Source organism: Cebus imitator, unplaced genomic scaffold (genome assembly GCF_001604975.1).
Source record: "Cebus imitator isolate Cc_AM_T3 unplaced genomic scaffold, Cebus_imitator-1.0 Scaffold162, whole genome shotgun sequence".
Taxonomy (NCBI): Eukaryota; Metazoa; Chordata; class Mammalia; order Primates; family Cebidae; genus Cebus; species Cebus imitator.
The window spans coordinates 344641-370680 of record NW_016107477.1 but is presented as its reverse complement, the minus strand read 5'-3'; the positions used below and the strand labels follow the sequence as shown (position 1 = coordinate 370680).

General features: G+C 38.0%; 1 protein-coding gene across 40 annotated transcripts in view; it reads left to right on the top strand.

Moving 5' to 3' along the window:
• Positions 1-26040, top strand: part of EPB41L3 (erythrocyte membrane protein band 4.1 like 3) — a 243717-nt gene that overhangs the window by 136405 nt on the left and 81272 nt on the right. For 37 of the 40 annotated variants that reach the window (XM_037744010.1, XM_037743998.1, XM_037744002.1 and 34 more), the window contains exons 2-3: positions 10594-10784; positions 21405-21602. In XM_037744010.1, coding sequence (XP_037599938.1) covers positions 10605-10784; positions 21405-21602 — 378 coding nt within the window. In that variant the 5' untranslated portion in view covers positions 10594-10604. Of the gene's footprint in view, positions 1-10587; positions 10785-21404; positions 21603-26040 lie in introns of all 40 variants that reach the window. The other 3 variants (XM_037744012.1, XM_037744004.1, XM_037744005.1) reach the window with 3 other exon arrangements.

Sequence of the window (26040 nt, the reverse complement as noted above, 5' to 3'; positions counted from 1 at the left end):
ATGACTGTACAAAGAGTCTGACTCTGTTTTAATTTATTCACTCTCTGTGGTTCACACCTCCTTTCTCACAGATGCAGAGTCAGATGTTGGGTAATAGAAAAATATGCTCCTGAATTAAGGTGCCAAACATATCTTTTTGCTAATAAGTTGTTCTCTGAATAGAATTGGCAAAGCATATAGAGAAAATATGCTACCTTCTTTTCTCCCTTCTTTTGATTTTATAGAGGCATGCTTGGAAATTTTAAACAGGGTTGGACATTTATATCTCAAAAGGTGTGATACTGACTTCTTGTCAATTTGAGGTTTTCCACTAACAATAGCATCAAAATTGTAACTGATTAAAATGTAGGCTTGGTTTGTTTTCAAGCTTAAAGCCACCATAGTGGAAAGTTATGAGTTGTTGGGCCTCGAAAAGCAGACTCAGTGCCATTCATGTTTTCTCTGGAAACAACAGTGAGCATTTGCTTTTTGTTTTCCAGGAATAAAATGGCAACCTGTGACAGAATGACAGAATCTTAAAGATTCACACTAGATTAACCTTTTTTTAACAAAGGAAGACACTAGTGTTGTAATGCCGTATATATATATACACACACACATATATATGTATATACACTTAATTAGTATGTAGTAGGGAAAATAGTCTTTAAAAAAATTATAATTTCATACAAATTTCAATTGACTAATGTTTGACTTACAGTAAGTAAAAGGATAAGATAGCATATTGGCAACATAAAATTGTGGATGATCCCATAAAGCAATACTTTTGATAAATTGCCCAGTTCTGAAAGAGGAATAGGAGATCAAGAGTAGGTTTTGCAGCGTACCAATGTATATGACTCGTGTGGGAAAAACAGCTCTGTTATTGGAGGCACGACTCAGATTTAATTCTTAGTATTGTGCTTCTTATCCTGTGACTTAGGTGAGTTGTTCACTAACCCGGCTGAACCCCTGTCCTTTTGGGGTGAGCTGGGCATGTATGAGAGCAGGAGGGAGGAGCTCAACATCCCCATCTGTGTCTTTCAAGTGACCAGCTTCCTTTATGTTCTCAGGCATCATCCCTGTTTTACTAAAAAGTAATCACACCATCACACACAGCTTGTGGAGAATTACTTCTGTCAAACTCACGAAGATCCTGTGCATTGTAGACATACAACTTTCCTTTTAGGGAACCTTTAGGCAGGATATGATCAGATTTGTTTAAAGTTTAGTTAAGAAGCAAGTATGCAGCATTTAAATTATGGCTGGCTCATTGAGGGCACAATGACAGTGTCTCCCTTACAAAGGATGATTTATGGTTTACAGAAAATGAGAAAATAGTTGTTATATTTAGTTTATTCACTCACTCTTTCCAGGATTCAGTTTAACATAAGGGCTGAATACTTTTGCTCTTATGTATATCATTGATGCTCTGAAATGTCCATTTTGATTTGATTTTTTTGCTTAAAACTCTAGGATGCAGTTGTGGGGATGCTTTTGCTAAGGGAAATGATGTCATCAATTCTGAACTCAATTTCAGTGATAGGGAACATTAATGAATTATTATAAGCACAAAAATTAGGAAGCTCAATTGAAATATTTATGCTAACTCCTGGAAAATTAACTCTTTAAAGTATTTCTGCCATGTTTAGAATAATATGTTAAAATGGTTGTCAAGTGAAAAAATATAAGTATGTTGTGGGAAGCACTCCCTGTGCTTAGTGAAGTGGTTCTTTCTAAGTCCAACCCAGGGCAAGACAGGATTTATGTGTAGACTAATAGTGCTATCAGAATTCTTGTGTAGACCACACAGAAACTTTAATAGCAAGTTTCTGATAATGACAGCATCAGTGATACTCAGGTTAAAATTTCATGGAGACTAAAATTCTCTGCCAGATTTTATCAAAACAGATATGTAAGTGCAGATGTCATTTATCCATTAGTAACGTTCTCAGATGAAATCTAAAAGCATATTCTCTACTCAAGAGGCCAAACTTTTCATGTTAATCTGTTTTAAATTTGCTTTTTTGGAAGATTGGAGCTGTCACTTAAACCATAGGAATATATCCACTATAAATGAAGGCTGGCATTGCTTTTCACCTGAACTGGATGATTTTTAGAAGTATTGCTGATGATATCGGGCTCACGAATGATTTCCCATGCTAAAGATGATGGAGCATCCAGCCTAAAGAGTAATTGTTGAAACTTGACACTTGTATGTTGGTGGCCTCCCTGCTTTAGGGCCTATTGGAAAATGATTATGTACAGTATTTTTGCCACTAGGGAATCCCTGTGTTTTTAAGATAACTAACATTTGTGGGAGCTTTTTCCTACCTGCCTGGTGCATTTTTCATCTCTCACCAAGGCTGCAGTCAGAGTCTCTGTTGGGTGTAGACTAATAGCACTATCAGAATTCTTGTGCAGACCACATAGAAACTTGAACAGTAAGTTTCTGATAATGATGCATCAGTGATAGTCATGTTACCGTCATCACCTGCCTTCATTCCATCACCTGCCTCCTTGCTCTGGCATTTTCTCTCACCTGGACTGTTGCCATCGCCTAGTCGCTGGGTCCCCTGCTCCTACCTTGCACCTGCACTCAGAAGCCAGAATGGCCTTTTAAAAGCATCCATAAGACTCTAAAATTCAACTCTGTAAACCCATGGGATCTGACCCTTTGTCACATCTGCCTTATCTTGTACCCCTCTCCCTCACACCCCCTGCATTCCAGATACCCTGGTCTTCTTTTCATTCCTTGCCCAAGCCTGGACATTCGTCTTCCTCACAGGCTTCATTGCCATCTTGCGCATCTGCCTTTGACAGATTCTTCTTGATATTTGTTGAACACTGGCTACATTTTTCCTTCTCGGAGAAGCCTTCCCCAACCACCCAATCTAGAGCAGCCAGGCATTTCCTTTAATTGGGTTATTTAATAACATCTATCTCTAGCTGACACTTTTTATTTCTTTTTCTCCTTCAATTAGAATGTAGGCTCCATTAGAGTAGAGACCTTGCTCATCTTTATTTGATGTATCCCTAGGCCTCAGAACAGCAATTCAGGAAATGTTTGTTAAAGGAATGTATTAATGAGTGAAGCAATGATGTAGCTTCTATTTCTAACTAAATTAATAAGATTGATAATTGTTAAGCCTTGTCAATATGTACAGCCATGTCACTGCTGAATTTACACTTTCCTTTAAAGTAGGCAAAACAAATGCTCAGATCCTCAGGCCTCCTTTCCTGAACCTCTGAAGTTCAGGAATCCTAGTCTGGGAATTTCCTTGCTTTTGACAGAATGTTCACAGTGCAGAGATCCTAGAACAGAATTTGAATTGGTTCTTCTGCCACTCCCTCCATAGACTTAATTTGCAAGTAGTTTTGCCCCCAGGGGAACCCTGCCTCTCCTATTAATACTATCACTGAACTCTATTAAAAGTCCTCTATTAAAGACCTATGCTAAGATAGGTCCCCTTCCTTGAGTAGGGGCATCAGCTGCCTCCTTTGCTTATTAAAATATATTTTGGTACATGTGGGATCAACAACCAAAGATTCTTGGTATTTCAGAGGCATAGGCAATTTTGCACCCTGGCATTTGGTACCAGTTGGATTTGGAAATATGAACATACAGTGGTAAGGGGGATGCTTCCCTAGTAACCATATCAGTATATATATTCTAAACTATATTTGTTGATTTTTCCACTCATACATAGAAGAGCTAAATATTTTTGAACTTAAAAGCTAAAATCTTACTGCACACAAACCAGATTTTCCCAATCTATTAAGTAAACTAAGTGGTTTTTTTCAACTTTTTCAGGTTTTCTGAGTAAAGTATTGCTTCAGGAAACTAATGAAACCTTAGTAGACTGAAGAGTTAATAAGGCCTTCAGCCTGACCCACACAGTGGTGAGAGAGGTCGGTGCTGGCTGTGGCTGCCTGCCCTCAGACCTTTATGCCCCTGGGCCTGGTCAGTAGGATCAGGTGGTATCTGTCTTCACGTCGCAACATGTCTTTAGATTTCATGCTGTGAATATAACAGTGTCTTTGGTTCTCGAGAATCCCAGAATTTTGGAATTTTAGAACAGAAAGGGAAGCCACGTTCTGTTGACGTCACAGGGCATATGGCAGAGTTGGGCTAGAACCCACTTGTCCTGCCCCATCACAGTCCCTCCCTGAACTCTGCACTCTGATTTATTCTCCGATTTCCCTTCTGTCTTTCTGAAGTAGCCTGTGATGTTTGTGTCTAAAGTTTAAAACTAGTTGTTTAACTTGAGACTGAAAGTTAGTGATTTTTTTTTTTTTTTAATCAGACAAGTGTTCTTTCCTGTGAAAATTCTTTCGGTTCCCACGGACTTGTTTAAAGCCCCCCTCTCTGGGCTGGGCATGGTGCTTGGTTTGCTTCTTGAGGTACCCTGTCTGAATGTACATTCCTTGAAGCAGGGGACTGGGGACTGTGGCCTTATTATTGTCTTATTTAGTTTTTGTTTTTTTTTTTTAAGTTTCCAACACTGATTTGTAAATGTGCAATGCGATTATGAAATCTTTTATCACCATATTGATGAATCTTGGTAATCCTTTGCAGATTTACAGTGGCCATTGTGAAATTAATTTTTGAATTATTATGTCTTCATAAAAATTTTGACTTTCTGCTTCTCCCATAATCTTAAAACGTCAGCTTCATACGAGTTGGTGTATTGGCCTTCAAGATTTGAACTTAGCATGGTTTAAAGGCTTGTTTGAAAAAACCATCAGAATTGTCCCTGCATCTCAACTCGTTATTTTCAGCTCTTTGAAGATATTTAATCATGACCAGTCCTGAATTTTGCCATTTTGTACTTTGAGGAGTAACTTTTCCCTGCTGCCCCTTCAGGGCCTATGTGGTCTGTGAGTTTGGCCTAATTTTGAGCTGAAACAATGGAGAAGCCCAGCGGACCATTTCTGAGGTCACTTGTCCCACGGCTGCCAGATGATCCCTGAGTAGCGAGATGAGGTCTCCTTAGCAAGGGTCAGGCGGCCTTGCAGGACCTGCCTGTGTCCGGCTCACTCTCAGTCCCTTCTTCTCACCTGTCATCACTCTTACCCACCTCTTCCTTCCTGCCACAGCAGACCACATAACCTCACGAAAGTAAGTGCATGTGATCCTCCATGCTATTCTGCTTTTGCTTGATTGAAAACCTCTGCCTTGAACGTTTTCCTGTCTTTCTTCTACTGTTTCTTCCTTTTTTTGGGGGGGGGGGCAAAGTTTCACTGTTGTCACTCAGGTTGGAGTACAATGGCATGATCTCAGCTCTCTGCAACCTCTGCCTCCCGGGTTCAAGCGATTTTCCTGCCTCAGCCTCCTGAGTAGTTAGGATTACAGGTCCCCACCACAACGCCCAGCTAATTTTTGTATTTTTAGTAGAGACAGGGTTTTGCATGTTGGCCAGGCTGGTCTCGAACTCCTGATCTCAGATGATCCACCTGTCTCAGCCTCCCAAAGTGCTGGGATTACGGAAATGAGCCACTGCGCCCAGCCTCTTCTGTTTCTTGAAACACAACTCAAAAGGTGAAATTGCCAAGTGTGAGGTGAATTGGAGTTGGGCATAGGGAGAGAAGTGCTGTCCCAATCCCAGCATGAGCCTCTGGACAGATGGAGGCCACCTGCTGCAATGGGAAAGATGGATGTCAAGTGGATTGTGGGGTTGGCAGCAGGCAGTGGGCGGTGCAGAGATCAAAGGTTTGTGTGGAAAAATGTTCAGTTTTAGGTGCTTCCGAGGTATCCAGGTAGAGAAGTGAGAAGGAAAGTCATATTTATGGATCTGAAGCTCAGAGAGAGGTCACAAAATTTGGAATTGTCATCGTACTTGAAATGAAGTGGATGAGCTCTCCAAGAAAGAGGATTTAAAGAGTGAGATACATTCGTAAAGAATTGCAAAGTTTAGAAATAGAATATGAGAAATTGAATATGCAGAGTCAAGTGGAAATGAGGAAGAGTAGCCAGAAAAGATAGATCAAAGGAAAAGGAAACAAGGAGCGTGTCAAACCTGGAGCACTGAAAGAGAAGGGACGTCCCCTAGTATTGATTGGCTAGTGGGGAGGTCGTTGGTAACCTCAGCAAGGTTACTAGAATTATGAGGCATATACTGAAGGGTGAATGAGTGGGAGGATGTGGTGACAGCATGAGAAGCTTGGCTTCCTTCCAGAAGCTTGGCTCTACAGAAAAGTAGAGAGGTAGGGTCCTATTAGAGGGAGCGGGAGAGTTGAATGTGAGACCAACAGCAGGTTGTTTTGGTTTCTTTTTGGGATTTTTCTTTTTAGATGGATGATACCAGGGCATTTTTTCATGCAAATAGAAAAAATCCAGTAGAAGGGCCAAAGAATGTTATTGTCTTCTAACTTGCTAGCAACTGATGGTTTTTAGCAAACTGGTGGATAGTACTCAGTAGTCACAAATACTTATGCTAAGTAAGACCCACTTCTCCTGTAAACTTACACTTGAAATAGAAAAAAAGTTGATGTTAAAAAGTTTGTCCATTTTAGTCTTACATCCTCGTTAGATGGGTAAATGGCATGAAGAGGTTTCTTTTATGAAACATTTTGTTGTTCTGTAGGAATCTTGTTTTACACATAAATGACAGAAATTTATATTAAGCATTTTCCTTCACTAAATCTTTAGTTTGTGTCTTTTAATAAAATGCCACTGAATTTTCATGTCAGCAAGAGAGGTAGGTAAATTTGAATACAGAAACTAATTTAGCAGTCATTTAGTTAGGAGCTGGAGATTTTAGAGCTGCCACTTCTAAAAGTGGAGAAGACGAGGATTAACTGACTTTTCTTACTTCTGTGGAATTAGAAATTAGAGCCGAAAAGGAACAAAGCCAGAAATGCGTGACAATGACCGTCTTTTTGTACGTGAATTAGATTGTGAAGATGATTTCATTCACACCTGCACATGCATCCTTTGAAGCTCATTTCCATTTCTTTTGGTATTCATTTAATAAATATATTCCTGAGAGAGACATATTGAAATACAATTTACGTTTCTTTAAAAAAAATTAAGGACTTCTTTTGCCATCTGCCTAGCATACTTATGAATGTCCTTACCCCAACTTTTAGGATTTGGAGTTTTTAGGAATCCAAACCTTTAAAGCCCAAGCAAAACACAATTGTAAGGTGAATTTAGTATAAAGAAAGGACAGTTTCAGTCAAAACTAAGCATAGATAGATTTTGTATCACTTTCTGTTTGGGATTTCAAGTGATGATGTTTACTTCCAGTAGCCCAAATAATTGGTAGATAGTTTGGTCCAAAGTGAGCCTATCAGAAGAGAAAGGAACCTTGGAAAACAATAGTCTTTAGTTAGTTGGAAAGGGGAAGCTGTGATTTTAAATGGCAAGAACCATCTCAGAAAGCAAGGAATGAGTATAAGAAAAAGAAGAACCAAAGCAATGTAAATATCATGAAAATCTAATTAAAAAAAAAATGGTTTGGCATTTGGGTTTAAGAATGAAGGAGCGCACTATAAACGTATTGAAATAACAAGTTAAAGTTAGACTTATTTATTTATTTGAGACAGAGTCTCTCTGTGTCACCTAGGTTGGAGTGCAGTGGTTTGATCTTAGCTCACTGCAACTTCTGCCTCCTAGGTTTAAGCAACTCTCGTGCCTCAGCCCCCCAAGTAGCTGGGATCACAGGCACGCAGTACCATGCCTGGTTAAGCTTTAGTAGAGTCAGGGTTTCACCATGTTGTTCAGGTTGCTCCTGAATTCCTGGCCTCAAGTGATCCACCCGCATCGGCCTTCCAAAGTGCTGGGATTACAGGCGTGAGCCACTGAGCTTGGCCAGACATATTGTATTTAGATGTTTATGATAGTTTGCCATTAAAAATCAGGTTATTGCTTGCTTACATTGGCATATGGGTGGAGAAGAGGAAACATATTTTAAAAAAGAATTTGCTGATATAGGGTATTTATACTGGTTTATTTGTAGGAATAATAAGAGCTTATGCCCTTTGAGAAATGTGGAATTAGATATTGATTCTAGTGATGTCCCAGCATTAAAAAGCCATACATTTTAAAGTTTTATTACTTTATCTCTCAGTAGCCTTGACAGTTTTATTAAAATTGGTCCAAAGAGCAATGATTTGCGTTTATTATATTATGCCTATAGTGCTGGAAAAATTAATATACCTAGGAAATACATCACAAGGGCATAGTAGATGATTTTGAGGTACAAGCTGCTGTGATTTGTGTGATACACAACAGGTAAGGTATTATATGGTATAGTCATAGATTAAAAGTAATGGTACATTATTTTATTCTTCAGATAGTTGGTAGATGATTGTTGGGCTCTATCCATTTTACATTTTTTTTTAGCTTGTATACTGCTGGCTCCCTGCTTTGTAGATGGTCCTGGATTTAAGACAAAAGCAGATGCAAAATGATTTCCCGACTAGGATGATAACACTAAAATCTTGGGATACTCATTTGCTCAGATAATAGAATTAGCAACTTCCTGAGCCAGTGAACACAAGCTAAAGTTGTTGATTTCTGCCTCACAGGTGGGTGGTAGTCCATAAGGTCATCTAGAGAATCGTGCTGGAGGGGGCGGCTCTGTCATTCCCCTGAGCGTAACATGTCCAGGACTGGGTTTAAGAACAGCACATCCAGCCAATGGGAAAGGGAAATCTAGGGCAAGTGGCTTTGTCTTTATGAAGATGTCCTAAACATTGAGTACATTTTTTTTTCTGTTTCCTTCTGTTGTCTTAATCACACAGCCACAGCTCATTGTAGTCTCAAGCTGGGTGAAGGGGCCCCTGCTAAAACCGAAAGCTTAGTTACCAAAAGAAGATGGAGAAAATGGATTCGGGGGAGAATGTTTCCTGCACAGACTAGGAACTCCTTGGGATGCGGGGTAGTGGTTACGACAGATGAATCTCGTTTCTAAATCGCAAGCAGTGCTTGGCTTATATATTTGGTACTCAGTAAGTGTTTGGTGGGTTGAACTGACTATTAAAGCTAATCCTTTCTTTTCCAAAAGATGGAATTTGATCAGAGGCTCTACCGCCTTTCCCCCTCTGCTGTTTTTTCTATATATTTATACCACTTTCTAGGATAAGCATACAAAAGAGAATATAATATTTACTTTTAAGATTTGCTTTAAAATCTAAAATGTATTGTGACAGGAAAAAAAAAGTTTGTTTATTTTATTTGCATTACTACCTTTCTCTGTATTTGGATTGATATTTACATATGCTTTGGGCAACTAAGTACATGCCAAATTGGTATGTGTCTTTTATTCAACAGAATATCTGGTGATTGTGAAAAGTAACCCTAAATAGAAAACACAGATATAGCATTTAGTTTATAACATAGATTGGTATTTATGATGTTCCCTTCTTTTTCAAATTATTAAAGATATTTCTATATATAGTGAAGATAGAAACTAAGAGTTACTCGTTTTATTTTTGCATGATTCTGTATTATAACAATTATATAGTTTGCTTAAAGTATAACACTAGTCCTTTGCTCATATTTTTTACTATAAAATTAGAATTAGGAAGGGAAATTATATGACAATAATGACATATTTGTACTTGAGATACTTCATATACCTAAGATAAGAAATTGCTTAAAATGACATTGTATCTACTTGGCATAATAGCAGCTTTCTTGCTGCTTAGAGCAAAAATCTGCTTTAAAAACCTAGTGGTGTGTCTTATTAGTAGGAGAAAAATCTAATAGCAAGAAATAAGTTCTTTAGGTATTATCATGTTCTGTGTCCCCATTTGGCACGTGTGGAAACTGAGGCATGAAATCTTAAAACATCTTAACTTGCAATCTTTGGGAAGATGGTGTTCATATTTTAGAAGGTCTTTTTAAAGGATATATTAGCTGATTATTATATACTAAAATCTGTTGTTTTAGTTCCTTATGAGATATGAGACAAACTTACCTTTTAACACTCAAGGGAAATAGGGGGAAGCCAGGAAGAAGATGAGAATTAACTTGGGAGGGAAGGAGAGGTGATCCTGCCTGTGCCCCTCCAGGCATGGCCAGTGGGACAGACCCTGAGGCCCTGAAGAAGCTGCTGTTGAAGCTCAGTTGCTAACTCAACAGGGGATATCGGGATTAGGAAAAATCATATGGGAAAGGCATTTGTTCCTTGAGGCATCCATATATTCAGGGGTTGAGAGGACCTCTGTGTAGAGATAGGAGAGAGATGAGAAAGAATGTCTGCTTCCATTATTAGATCATCTTTCCCAGGGATTGAAATATATATGCAGGCAATGCAGCAAATTATTTTTTAATTGAATATAAGATATTTAATTATTATGACATTTCTCTAATGTCATTTAACGATCCGTTGTGGCAAAAATCTAATCGGAATAAAGCCTGTGATCATTACAAATCAACTTTCCCTCCCAGGTGTATGTTAGTTTTGAGCCCCTGGTGGGCATCCATCTCAGCGGTGAAGTTGACAGGTCGTCTGTCGGTTGTGTGGAATAGGATGGGGTTTGGTAGCATCTCCCTCTTTCCTTGTGGTTCTCTTGAGCCGTTCACCGTGAGCATCTTAGTTTTCTTGCAGAGGGAAGGTAGCTGTATGGAGTGACCTGATATTCCTTTTTTTCTGCTTGCAGAACAATCAACCATGACGACAGAATCTGGATCAGACTCGGAATCCAAGCCGGACCAGGAGGCCGAGCCCCAGGAAGCGGTGGGAGCACAGGGGCACGCGGGAGCGCCCGGGCCGGAGCCGCCCACGGAGGAGCAGCAGCAGGCCCTAGAGCAGTTCGCGGCTGCAGCGCACAGCACCCCGGTGCGGAGGGAGGTGAGCCCAGGCCAGAAAATCAATGACGCGATGTTTGCTGAGCTGCTCCAGGGTCGGCTTTAACCTCGGTCTGTTAGCATTAGAGGCGGCTATGAGGGGTCATCTGCTGTTCCCCCTCTGGCCCCAGGCAGATGAAAGTGTATGCTTTAAGGCTTTCAGTGAATGACATTCCACAACCTTGCCTGGTAACTCCTTCATTTGATTAAAACACTGACACACTGGAGTCCAGACTGGAGATTATTGGTCCTATCTGGATTTAGAGGAAGGACAGACACCAAACTGACAGCTTTAATTTTGCTTGTGGTTGTTTTGTCTTTCAAGCCTGAGGGCTAGAGAGAGTTTGCATTTCCCCAGGCATCACCCTGACCCTAATATTGCAGATCTGCTTTCAGCGGATCTTCAGGTAGGTCTTTCCCTCCCTATATACACCTATGTTTTCAACTCTTCCCTGGACATGTTTGGGTAGTCGGGAATAATGCATTTCTTTGAAAAGTTTTAAAGTATGGTTTACATGTGGGCCTTGAATAAGTCTATATTTAAATTTCTTTTGTCTTAAAACTTCAAACTTGGAATCAGAATGTTTTAGAGTGCCGATTTGTCTGCAGTAAAGCAGTCTGGAGTCCCCACATGTGATTGGCCTCTTATATGTCAGAAGTGTTTCAAGCTAGAAATTCTAAGATACTGAGAAAAGAGATATAATCAGCATATTAGTGAAAATCTTTGGAAGTCACAACATTAAACTACATATTTACAACCATATTATTTTGTTTCTTTATGTAGGGTATTTACAAGTTTGCCTTTTTTTCCCCAATTTTATACTTATTAAAAATTTGAGGCCAGGTGCAGTGGCTCACGCCTGTAATCCCAGGATTTTGTGAGGAAGGTGGATCACCTGAGGTCATGAGTTCAAGAGAGTCTGGCCAACATGGTGAAACCCCGTCCCTACTAAAAATACAAAAATTAGCTGAGCATGGTGCCACACATCTGTAATACCAGATACTCGGAAGGCTGAGGCACAAGAATCACTTGAACCCGGGAGGCTTGAACCAAGATTGCACCACTGCACTCTAGACTAGGTGCTAGAGCTAGACTCTGTTGCAAAAAAAAAAAAGAAAAAAGAAAAAAATTTGAGGTAAAATATATATATATAAAACTTACAGTCTTTTTAAAGTGTACAGTTCAGTGGTATTAAGTATGTTTATGTTTTTTAAAATTCCCTTCATCACTCCTCCTCCCTACCCTTCTCCCTATTCTTCCCAGCCTCAGGTAATCACCATTCTACTCCCCATCTTCATGAGATCCCATTTTAGCTCCCACATATGAGTAAGAAGATTCCATATTTGTCTTTCGGTGCTTGGCTTATTTCACTTAACCTAACAGCCTCTAGTTCCATCCCTGTTGCTGCAGATGACAAGATTTCATTCCTTTTTATGGCCGAATAATATTCCGCTGTGGATATATACCACTTTTTAAAAAAATTCATTCTGCTGTTGATGAGAACTTAGGTTGATTTCATATTTTGGCCTCTGTGAATAGTGCTGCAGTAAACATTGGAGTGCAGATGACTTTTCTATGTCTTGATTTTCTTTCTTTTGAATGTATATCCAGTAATGGAATTGCTGGATCATATGATAGTTCTATTTTTAGTTTTTGAGGAACCTCCATACTGTTTTCCACAGTGGCTGTGCTAATTTACATTTTCACCAACAGCTTGTGAGGATTCTCCTTTTCCCACATTTTTGCCAGCATCTATTACTGTCTGTCTCTTTGATACATGCCATTTTAACTGGGGTGAGATGATATCTCAGTTGTCTTCTTGATTTGCATTTCTCTGATGATTAGTGATATTGAGCATTTTTCTCATATACCTGTTGGCCATTTCTTCTTGGTTTTCTTTGAGGAATATCTGTTCAGCACTTTTGCTCATTTTTAAATCTCATTTTCTCTTGCTATTGAGCTGTTTTGAGTTCCTTATATATTGTGGTTAATAATCCCTTGTCAGATAGACACTTTGCAAATTTTTTCTCCTATAGTTTGTTAATTTTTTCTTTTGCTATACAGAAGCTTTTTGGCTTGATGTAATCTGTATGTGTATTTTTGTTGTGATTGCCTGTGCTTTTGAGGTCTTACAAACAAGCAAACAAACAAACTCTTCTCAAACCAGTCTCCTGGAACATTTCCCCAGTGTTTTCTTCTAGTGGTTTCACTGTAACAAGTCTGACAGTTTTAAGTTTTTTAATCCATTTTGATTTTATTTCTGTGAAGAGTGAGAAATAGGGATCTAATTTCATTCTTCTCTTATAGTTATCCAGTTTTCCCTACACCATTTACTGAAAAGACTGTCCTTTCCCCATGGAATGTTCTTGGCATCTTTGTGTGCTTATAAAGGATCACCTGAGGTTGGGAGTTCAAGACAGCCTAGCCAACATGGTGAAACCCTGTCTCTATTAAAAACACAAAATTAGCTGAGTGTGGTGGCACATGTCTGTAATCTCAGCTACTTGGGAGGCTGAGGCACAAAAATCATTTGAACCCGGGAGGCTTAAATGTGTGGTTTTATATCTGGGTTCTGTATTCTGTTCCATTGATGTATGTGTCTGTTTTTATGCCAGTACCATGCTGTTTTGGTTATTATAGCTTTGTAGTAAATTTAGAAGTCAGGTAGTATGATACCTCCAGCTTTGTTCTTTTTAGTCAGGATGCCTGGTTATCTATTCAGGGTCTTTTGTAGTTTTGTATAAATTTGAGGACTTTTTTTCTAATTCTGTGATGACTGTATTGGCATTTTGCTAGGGATCCCATTGAATTTGTTAATTGTTTTGGGTAGTATTGCCATTTCAGCAGTATTAAGTCTTCTAATCCATGAGCATGGAATGTCTTTCCACTTTTTGTGTTCTCTTCAATTTCTTTCATCAGAGTTTTATAGTTTTCCTTACATAAATCTTTCACTTCTTTGGTTAGATTGCTTCCTAGTTATTTTACATTTTGTAGCTATTGTAAATGAGATTGCTTCTTGAGTTCTTTTTCAGATAGTCACTATTAGCAAATTTAAACACCACTGATTGTTGTATGTTGATACATTCTGCAATTTCACTGAATTCATCTATCAGTTCTCACAGTTTTTTGGTGGTCTTTAGGTTTTTCCAGGAATAAGATCATGTCATCTGTGAGCAAGGCTAATTTGGCTCCTTCCTTTTCAATTCAGTTGCCCTTTATTTCTTTCTTTTGCCCAATTGCCCTGGCCAGGACTTCCAGTATTAAGTTGTATCATGCTGAAAGTCGACATCCTTTGCTTGTTCTCCTTAAAGGAAAGGCCTCCAGTTTTTCGCAATTCAGTGCAATGCTAGCTGTGGATTTTTCATATGTGGCATGTATTATTTTGAGGTATGTTCCTTCTATACGGATTTTGATAAGGATTTTTAATCATAAAGGTATGTTGAATTTTATCAAATGCTTTTTTGGCATCTATTGAAATAATCATACAGTTTTTGTTCTTGATTCTGTTAATATGTTGTATTGTGTTTATTGATTTACGTATGTTGAACCATCTGCATCCCTGGGATGAATAGCATTTGATCATTGTGAATGATCTTTTCAGTCCCCATTTTAATGTGTTATTGAATTTGGTTTGCCTGTATTTTACTGAGGATTTTTGCATCAGTGTTCATCAGTGATATTGGCCTGTACTTTTTGTTTTATCATTGTCTGGTTTTGGTATCACGGTAATACTGGCCTTGTGGCATGAGTTTGGAAGTATTCCCTCCTCTTCAGTATTTTTTTTTTTTAATGAAGAGTTTGAGTAGGATTAGTATAGTTTTCTTTACATGTTTGATGATATTCAAGTGAGACCTTCAGGTCCTGGGCATTTTCTGATAGAAGGCGTTTGTTTGTTGTTGTTGTTGTTGTTGTTGTTGTTGTTTTTTGAGACAGTGTCTGGTTCTGTCGCCCAGGCTGGAGTGCAGTGGTGCGATCTCAGCTGTCTGCAACCTCTGCCTCCCTGGTTCCAATTTTTGTGCTTCAGCCTCCCAAGCAGCTGGGACTACAGATACACGCTGCCACGCCCAGCTAATTTTTTGTATTTTAGTAGAGACGGGGTTTCACCATGTTGCCCAGGCTGGTCTCAAACTCCTGAGCTCAGACAATCTGCCCGCCTCGGACTCCCAAGGTGCTGGGATTACAGGTGTGAGCCACTGTGCCTGGCCGATAGACTTTTTATTATAGCTTTGATCTCGTTACTCATGGCTATTTTGTTGAGGTTTTCTATTTCTTCACAGTTCAATCTTGGTGGGTTGTATGTGTCTAGAAATTTACCCATTTTTTATGGGTTTTCCAATCTGTTGCCATATAGTTGTTCCTAGTAGTCTTTAATGATTCTTCATATTTCTTATTTCCCAGTTTCTATGTCTCCTTTTTCATGTCTGATTTTACTTATTTGGGTCTTCTCTCTTTTTCTTAGTCTAGCTAAATGTTTATCGATTTTGCTTATCTGTTCAAAACACCAACCTGTTGTTTTATTGATCCTCTGTATTTTTTTTTGGTCTCAATTTTATTTATGGCTGTTCTGATCATCATTATTTCTTTTTTTCCTAATTTTAGGTTTGGTTCATTCCTGCCTTTTTAGTTCCTTGAGTTGTATCGTTGAGTTATTTATTTGAAGCCTTTCTGCTTTTTTGATATAGATATTTATTACTCTCAACTTCCCTGTTAGTACTGCTTTTATTATATCCCACAGATTTTGTATCTTGCATTTCTGTTTATGTTTCAATAATTTTTAAAAATTTACTTCTTAGTTTCCTCACTGACTTATCTTCGGTGATTCAGAGCATGTTGTTCAGTTTCCGTGTGTTTGTGTATTTTCTGAGGTTCCTTTTATTGATTTCTAGCTTTATTCCATTGTGATCAGGAAAGATACTTGATAGGATTTTTATTTCTGGTTTTGTTTGTTTGTTTGTTTGTTTAGTTTGTTCAGACTGTTGTATAGCCTAACATCCTAACATATGGTCTGTTCTGGACGTTGTTCCATGTGCTGATGCAAAGAATATGTTCTGCATCAGTTAGGTGAAATGTTTTGTAAGTGTTGGTTAGGCCTGTTAGATCTAGTGTGTAGTTTAACTTCACTGTTTCTTTGTTGATTTTCTGACTGGATGATCTGTCTGTTATTGAGAGTGGAGTGAAGGCCCCTACCATTGTTCTGCAGTCTGTTTCTCCTGTTAGATTTGTGAATGTTTTATACACTTGGGAACTCTGGTGTTAGGTGCATAGATATTTATAATTGTTGTATCCTCTTGCTGAATTGTGCCCTCTGTCATTATGTAGTAACCTGCTTTTTCTCATTTTAGTTTTAGATTTGTAGTCTCTCTTATGTAAGTAGAGCTATGTCTGCTCCTTTTTGGCTTCTAGTTGTATGGAATGTCTTTTTCCACCTTTTTACTTTCAGTCTATGTGGGGGAAGTGAATTTCTTGAAGGTAACATATAGTTGGATTTTGTTTTTATATCCATTTACCCACTTTATGCCTTTTAATTGGAGAATTGAGACTATTTACGTTCAGAGTTATTGATAAGGACTAATAAGTCTGTTATTGCTCTTTTGCTGCCTGTTTCTGATTAAGATTCCTCTTGTTCATTTTCACATGGTCTTCTTTTGTGGCTACGTGATTTTCTCTGGTAGTGCGGTTTAACGTGTTGCTTTTTATTTTTAGTGAATCTATTATAGGTTTTTGTGTTGTGGTTACCATGAGGCTTACCAACAACATCTTACAGACATAGCAAGTTATTTTAAACAAATGACAGCTTATCTTAGATCACAAATTTAAAACACACACACACACTTATTTTAAACAAATGACAGCTCATCTGAGATCACACGTTTAAAACACACACACACACACACACACACACACACACACACACACTTTAACTCCACCCCAATCACATTTTGAGTTAATTGTCTCAATTTGCATATTTTAATATTACCTATCTCTTAACAGGTTGCTTTAGATATTGTTTTTGATAGATTGTCTTTTGGGCTTCATACTAGAGTTATCATTGTTGTAGTAGTAGTGGTAGTACATTGTACACTACAAGTACAGTAAGTACAATGATAGAATATTCTGGATTTATCCATTTACTTGATTTTACCACTGGATTTGATACATTTTATCACTGGGTTTGATGATACACGATTTTTATTTTTTGTACATTAGTGGTTTTTTTGTTTCAGATTGAAGAACTCTAGCATTTCTTTTAAGTTGGGTCTGGTGGTGGTGAATTCTCTCTGTTTTTGGGAAAGATTTGATCTCTCCTTTGTATTTGAATGGTAATTTTGCTGGATGCAATATTCTTAGAGGACAGTTTTTTTTTCTTTGAGCACTTTAAAAATGTCACTCCACGCTGTGGGGTTTCCGTTGAGAAGTCTGCTACCAGGCAGATTGGAGCTCCTTTACATGTTATTTGTTTCTTTTTCTCTTGCTACTTTTAAGATCCTCTCTTTGTCCTTGAGCTTTGAGAGTTTATTGCCTTGTAGTATTCATACTTAGGTTGAATCTGTGTGATGTTCTCAGACTTTCCTGTAACTGAATATTTATCTTCCTCAAGTTTTGGAAAGTTTTCTGTGATTATTTCTTTGAATATGCTTTCTACCCCTTGCTCTTGCTCAGCTGCCTCTTGAATACCAATAATTCTAAGGTTTGGTCTTTTGAGGTAACTTTCTATATCTTGTATGCAGTCCTTGTTCCTTTTTGCTCTTTTTTCGTTTTTCTCTGTGTCTTTTCAAATAGCTGGTCTTTGAGCTCACTGAATCTTTCCTCTGCTTGGTTCATTCTGCTAAGAGCCTCTAATGAGTTCTTCAGTTTACCAAATGTATTTCTGAGATTCCTCTTTGATTTTTTTAAAGTATTTCAATCTCTTCATCAGATTTATCTAGTAAATTGCTTTTCATTTTTATCTTGAAGCTCATGAGTTTCCTTAAAACTGTTGTTTTGAATTCTTAGCTCACAAATCACCATCTTGTAAGGGTTTGTCACTGGATTTTTACTTTGTCTTTTTGGGGAGGTCATAGTTTCTTGTTTACTATTGTTTCTTGTGGGTAGGTGTCCGTGATTTTTATGGAAGGATTAGTTTTTAATTCCAGTTTTCTCTGTCTGGCTTGTTTTGTTTTTTATTGGATATGTTTGCTTAGACGTTTTTTTTACTGCTAGGCATCTGCCACCTCTTTGGCCCTAGGTGGTCTTTAAGCCCAGATTTACCTTGGCTCTAGTAAGTGATGGGAGTGCTGCTTGTTCTGAATGAGAGAAGTCTTGAAGGGATTATGCTGGCTGACTAGGAATTTGTGCACAGGGCATCTGTAGAATATGCCTTCCTCCAGCGTGGTGCTGCTGAACAGCCACTCGGATTCGGCATCTCCTTTGGCCAAGTTGCAGAGCAGAGTGTCCAGGATTGAGGCTGGTGGTCCCACCCACTTTGTGTCTACCTGTCCCCAGGTATATTTATTCCTTCAAGCAGTCACATCACTTCTTTCCCATGGGTTAAGGGAAGGACCAGTCTCCTTCAAGGAAGCTCAAGAAGGTGGGAAACCTGGTTGGCCACCTCAGTCTCACTTTTCCAGTTTCACTTTTCTACAAGTTGGGGGAAGATTTTCTGCATGTTTATTGCTGTGCAGAATCAGAGGGAGGGGCATCATGACTGTGGAAGTCCAATTCTTCTACCATCTGCATGGATGTTTTCCATTTCTTTGTGGCTCCAGGATCTGTCTTGTCCTCATATATGAGTTCTGGGTTGTTGCTTGTGAAAATGTTGGTGCTGTATATTTGTTTTAGGTTTTCTGTGGAGGGATGGGAGGAGGGAAACTAGCTTGGTTCTGTGTAACCATTTTAAAATGAAAGTTTCAAGTTCTGCTTTAAACAGTATTAATAGTAGCAATTATTTTCAAGCTATAAATAACTGCTCTGTCTGATCTCAGATGCATCGTGATGTAGAGCAGGGAGATCCCATCCCAGCTTAGAAGACAAACCCAAGGAACTGTTGTAGCCATCATGGTTTTCTTTTACGTTTTCTTTTTGTGGAGGAAGTGATGGTAGTGTTTGGCTTTCTTTTTATTTTGTTGTTTTAATCTTCAGACATTTAAAATTACCAAACTAAATGTTTTGTTTTTCCTTCATATTTTCTTTACTCTGAAATGAAATAATATGAAAGTGGGAGATAATTGTAGAAAAGTATGACTGTTTATATGTAGACATGGTTAAATATACTTTCTTTATCATCTATAGTCAGATACAAAACGAGAAATGACAATAAGAGGGAGAAATGACCGGCTGCTTCAAAACACAGAGAGCTCAGAGTCCTGTCCCTTCCTGTCATTATTTTCCCATCCTCAGAGAACTCATGCAAGTCCCCAAGCCTCAGCTTCATCTACAAAATGAAGAGTTCAGAAAAGATAATTTCTAAGATTCTTTCACAAAATTCTTTGATTCATGCTAGGAAGCTAACCGTTGGAGGTAAAATAAAGTACATTTTGGTACATAGCGGTGATTAAAACATGGGTTTGGCTAGATTTGAATTTCATTCAAATCCATTGAATTTATGCCTTGAGAAAGTTTCTTAGGCTCCCTGTGTCTCTCTCTCCTTATATGCACATAAGGGTAATAATACCCATACCATAGAGCTATGGATTAAATGAGATTGAGGATTTGCTAAAATCCGATATTTAAAATTAGAACTCATCACATGACTATGATTGACATTTCATTTGAGGGACTTAGTCTACTATTTTAGAGTTCTTAAAGTTTAAAAAAAAAATGTATGTAAGGGTCTCAGTGATGGGTTCCTGTTTCCAGTGTTCCCAGAAACCATGCCTAGCCTTTGAATATTGATGGCTTAAGATGCCTCTGGAATTGACATTTAAAGTAACCCAGAAAGCTTATTCTCATACCGATGTTTTTATTTTAGTAAAGTGAAATTTATCTTTCTTGCCACACAGAAAAAGTTGGTTTCAGGTAAAATTTAAATAAATATGTACTAATAGTTTCTAATGTCCTTTGCCTATGAGGAGATTAAAAATAAAACTTAAATGTACAAAATTTGTATAAGTTATAAAGCACTCAACAAATATGTTATTGTTGTTGATATACAATACCGAGGTTACCAAACTTTTCTGTAAATTACCTCATGGGCAAAATTAATGACGATTTTATGATTATATTGCACTTACTATTTTAATGTTTTGCTGTAGGAAAGACATTGGTTAAAAAAGTAGGACTGAGTTGCCAGAGCATGTTTTCTTTAGTTTATTTACTTTTTAAAGCTAAGACTTGCTTTTTCAATTATTTTGGCCTTTATGATTGGTTATTCAGTTTTTTGTTGCTTTGTTATAAGCTCAGCAGATTGGTCTCTTTCAGTTCTTAAGAAGTTCTCAAGACTTTGCCTTGAAATCCTGGGCAAGATAGGATTGAAGGAGAGGACTGTATCAGCAGTCTTTTGGATGGATAACAAGATAGAAAATGAAGATAAAGCAGAAATCTATACCTAAAATCCAAAATAAATAAATACCCAAATACCTTTGTAATTATATTAGTGTTATAAAATTGTAGAGGCTAATAGAAAAGTTAAAATGATAAACCATCAATACTGTCTTTACCCTTTGAGCCCATGACTTTTTAGCAACAGGCTGATAGTATACTCACGGGAGAGGAAATTTCATGCTTATTTTCAAAGCCCTAAGCAGAATTTTGGTGCATATCTTTCTTTGGACTGTCGGCACATATTTGCAGACTAGGAGCAGCGGTGGCATGGCCCAAGGATTGAATTTGCAGTACTACCATTGGTGGTCATTTAATAGATAGAAGATGGATGTACAGAGAGAATAGTTGAAGATCTGTGTGCACATTTCCAAAGGGATTGGTTTATGGGAGAATGTTACTGTTACTTAAGATGTCCTCTGCAGTTTTATATCTAGCCTGGACTAGTCTGTTGTGGTTTGAAAGCAGATTAAAGCTATTGGGACAGATTTGATATGTTCTTACAGTGGCTCATTACAGCGAAGGGAAGCAGACATAGGGATTACTTTGTGATGAAATTCAGTTCTGCTGACTTCATTGAATTGATTGAGAGCTAAATCAAATATTTTAACAGTTGTATAGTTACTGGAAAGATTAATACTTGAAGCTCTCCAGACATTAGAGTTTATCAGATATCTTGTATATATATGGATGAGACAGTTATATAACAAGTCATGGTGTATAGAAGGATCTGGTGAATTAAGAAAATAGAACATTTATGAAATCTAAACAGTATATTTTAGAGACCTATACTATCCAATGCTTTTTAAAAAGTCAAGAATCACTTATTCATTGTTGGCTTGTTGAAATTTTGATAGCATTTGCTAACTCAGTGCTTCTAAAGTAAGTCCTGGAGTTAAAATGAACTAAGGCCTTATTGATACATTTAAATGGCAAACATCATTTAGGCAAATATTGTAAGTATCTGTATATTTATGTCTATTCCTAATATCCTAATTCATTTTCTCTCCTCTGTGAAATAGAAAGCAGTTTTGTGCTATTGCATGAGCAATGCAATATTTATTTCCCATCTTGCAATGAAAGCTGTTGATTGTTTGCTCTTCACAGGTCACTGACAAGGAACAGGAATCTGCTGCCAGAGCTGCAAAACAGCTTGAGTATCAGCAATTAGAAGACGATAAACTCTCTCAGAAATCATCTAGCAGTAAACTCTCTCGGTCTCCATTAAAGATTGTCAAAAAGCCTAAAAGCATGCAGTGCAAAGTGATACTTCTAGATGGCTCAGAATATACCTGTGATGTAGAGGTAAGTATGTGTCTTAAGACATTTTTGTCCTAGATATTGAAAGCTGGGGAATGTTGGTATAAAATATACAAGATGCCTCTTTATTTTTATAGGACTCTGGAAAATTACTTGAACCCAGTCTCTAAATATAAAGTTATTCCCAAGTCTCTAACAGGGGATCAGATTCATAAAAATATGTACAATGTCCCAAAATGTTACAACCAAAATTAAAATGTGATCTTATATTTTTTAAAAGATAAAATCTTCAACAATATGGTAGGAACAAAAAAATTTTTGAAGCCTTTAAAAATAGACTTTTCTTTAATATCCTGGCTGTGAGCTATTATTTACATGAATTTTATCTTTTTTGCATAATGTATGCCCAAGTCACTTGTTACTTGGTAGAAAACTTACAAATTCTGTACATAGGGATGGTGGGATAATTTGAAAATGTCCATGACCTTTTCTTCCTCAGAGAATGGGTAATTTTTAAAATGCACATCGTGGTGGGCATTGCAGCTTTAGTTGAAAAGGGTATACTTTTTGTTCTTGGTAAAGAAAACAGATTCCTCTCAGAGAAAGGGCAGCTGAATGCCTTTTGTCAGAGATGTTTGTCAAAACCAAATTAGCAGATGAGAACACAACCTGTCTGGAGCTGTAGAGATGGCTGATTGTTGAGCTCTCTGAGTATCAGGGAAAATTCACACAGGGCATGAATGCAGGCTCTAGGAGCATGTCTGTGTGTGCACCAAGATGGAGTGGCTTGCACTTTTAGCAAGGTGATTCTATTTCAGAGGCGATGTCTTCATTCAAAGAGCTCATTCTTCCTGCCTCCAGCTCCTGCCCTTGTCATAAAGAAGGGAGGGTATCACACTTCTCCAAGCCCGCCCCTCCCACCGTGTGCTTCCACAGTCCAACCCTTCCTCAGGCTTGTGCCAAGACTGTGTCCCAGGCAGCACGGTCAGTGCACATGTGTGTGTCCTTACATATTTCTCTTCCTCGTTCCTCATGCCAGCTAATACTAAGCCCACCCTATTTCCCATGTTCCCATTTACTCTGCTTCTTCTGTCCCCCAACCCCCACATCATTCCTGTTATATTTTGTATAATGCACTCATGTACCTAATATTTTTCTTGTAACAGAAGACTCAAATCCATTTCATGTTGAATTCATTTAGGATGGGGATGCGAAGTAGGTTACTAAATTTTTACAGATTGCGGGAACATAGAAAAAAATCTATGTTTTTTGAAAATGAAGTCTTACATCCAACATTATTTAATCTGTTATACCAATTTATAGAAAATTTAGTCATGCTGTATTCCCATAAACATTGATGGGCCTCCACAGGAATCCCCAAGGACCATGCATAAAACTCTTTCTTCCCTTTTTCTGGCTTTGATTTTATTTAGTTTCTTAGACCAACGTGTCCAATTACTCATCTAGATGTGAATTCTGGAAACAGGCAGCTCCAGTAATATACTTCTAGCTGAGTTTTACTATGAAACTTATAGGACTTTTGTAACCTTGAGAGATACAATATTTTTTTTAATGTAGATAAATTTTCTGGAAAAATTGATCTAAGTCGAGACACTTTTAACTTTGAGGAGAGTCTTTCTATTGATTGCATTTGTGTAATGGAATGAACAGGGTAAACTAGCAGTATTTGAGTTCCGGATACCAGAGTCTTCTAAGGAAAACTCTAGAAGAAAGTTTATGGTGTTTCACGTAGAGAGGATAATGCCTTAGGGCTGACTAAGGTATAAACAGTATTGAACATTTTGTCAAATTTAATTTATATCTGTGCTTCAGATTCATTGTAGATAATCACTGTGGTTACAAAATTTTTATTTTATAATTACCTTTCTTTTGATGTCACTGAACATTTTGAGTGGCACAGCAAACTTGGCCAGTTATTTTCTTTACAATAAATTATTTTTATACATTTGATAGATTCTTAAGAGTAACTTTTTTCTGGGATATAAAAACTTTTGCCAGTAGAATGTTTTCAGTTTCACCACAGACATTGATATTAGAAAATAGGTGTTCATGACTGCATCTTTGTGAAGAAGATGGAGAAATTTGGACATGGTAAAGTTCAGTGGGTTTATTTGTAACCTATTGGTTGAATAAGAAAAATGTCTTGTAAATCAAGTAGAGTAATTTTCAAGGGGGGCAATGAGGTGCTAGTTTAAAAAGCATGGTACGCCGGGCGCAGTGGCTCACGCCTGTAATCCCAGCACTTTGGGAGGCCCAGGCAGGCAAATCACTAGGTCAGGAGATCTAGACCATCCTGGCCAACATGGTGAAACCCTATATCTACCAAAAATACAAAAGTTAGTCGGAAGTGGTGGTATGCGCCTGTAATCCCAGGTGCTCGGGAGGCTGAGGCAGGAGATTGCTCGAACCTGGGAGTCGGAGGTTGCAGTCAGCTGAGATCGCACCACTGCACTTCAGCCTAGTGACAAAGCAAGACTCCATCTCAAAAAAAAAAAAAAAAAAAAAAAAAAAAAAAAAAAAAAAAAAAAAAAAAAAAAAAAAAAGGGAAAAAAAAGGGAAAAGCATGTGACAGTATTTCTTGTGTTTTGATATAAACAATGGAAAGTAAAGCTTGCCTGGTGAGCTATACACAGAGCATTCTAGGTAAACAGAGAAGGAAAAGCATTGCCCAGGAAAGGTGAGCTTCAGTGCTGGCTCTTCTTGAAATTGAGTCTGTATCCAAGACCTGGATGAAGGCACAGAAACACAGCTGAACAATTATTTTTTAAGCAATATAGAGCTTTAAAGCCTGTATTGCTTATTTAAAGAGATTCATGCCCCAAGTGTGAGAATCCAGTTTTATTATGAAATGGACAGTGTGGGACACTGAAGCAAAGCAGGAAAGCTAACAGTTAAACTTTACTCTGATAAACGAGATTAAGTACAAAATAGAAATGTGTATGTGAGAGGGGCATTCAGACTCGGTAACAATTTGAGTAAAACTCCTCTTTAGGCTTAAGTTGATTACAAACTCATCATGAGCCAGCAGTGTGATACAGTTGTCAAAACCATTTTGTAATCACAGGCTGTTTCTGTGGACGCTAGTGTTTGGTTTGCAGAAGGCAGCCAACCATCCTGTTCCCAGCGCTGCACAGATCCTGCCTGCAGGGCTGTGTTTCAATCACGTGCGATAAATGCTCTGAAGCTACCAGACCGGGGGTGGCTAATGGTAACCCGTGTGGTTTCAAGGAACTTCCTTAAAGTTTCTGAACCTAGGTTTTCTCAACACAAAGATGAGGATGAAAATATTGGCCTTGAAAGGCGTTGTTGAGAAGATTAAAGCAAATAATTTATTTGAACATTTTCTGGGATATGGCATATTCTTAATAAGTGGAGCCTGTTTAATAATGATAATATGAACAATGGACTTTGACTTGAACTTATTCAGCTGAGAATTATAGGATGGTGAATGATCTGGAAGGCTTCATATGAGGAATGATTAGAGAAATAGGATATGTTAAATATGGAAAAAATGAGATTGATGGAGGATGGGAAAGCTATTCTCAGTTACTTGGAAAGGTGGCGACTGAAGGGTTATTGTACCTTTTATATATAAAAATCAAAACTAAGGTAGAAGTTATAGGAAGTCAGATTGTAAATTAATAGGAAAATAATGTCTTGAATGATTGCTATCAACCTTGTGATGATGTATGCACTGCCGTGGGAGGGTTCCCGCAGAAACTGTAGGTGTGATTATGGAAGCCACTGGTTCCTCAGATGCTGTCTCAGACCAGATCACATCCAATGGCCCTTCCTACCACCACTCATAGACAGAACAGACAGACACACACATGGAAAGCAGACTGAAAGAGGCAGAATTGTTTCTCTAGTACATGTAATTATAGATGAATTAAGAATGAAGGCAATATAACAGATGAAACATTTTTTGCATTTAACAAGACATCAGAAAGAGCATTTTAGCATTTTATTTTCATAAAATTCTGATATTTTTCTCCATGGCATATTGAATCCCTTCATCACTTCAACTTAAAATCATTAAGGCTCAACTCTGCCATGATGGTAACATGAGAATTTATAGTCACCTGCAAAGGACCTGCTGGCAAAACACACACACACACACACACACACACACTCTCTCTCTCTCTCTCTCTCTCTCTCTCTCTCTCTCTCTCTCTCTGTCAGCTATCGTGGGAGAGAACCAGCAATCCAGAAAGCAAGATAGAAGGAGTAGTTGTCTGAGAGCAGGGACTGAACACTTACTGCCTGTTTGATCCCAACATTTCCCCACCCATGTTTCAATGCTACCCTTTCCAGATCGTTCTAGATTTCTCGAACTTTCTTCTAGCAGTAGGCTTAGTTCATTGTATCATTCGGTGCTTTTCCATTTGAGAGACTTTTTTCTCACTATGTTTTTTTCAAACTTGGTCTTGATTATTTAAAATATAAGAAAAGATCTTATTAT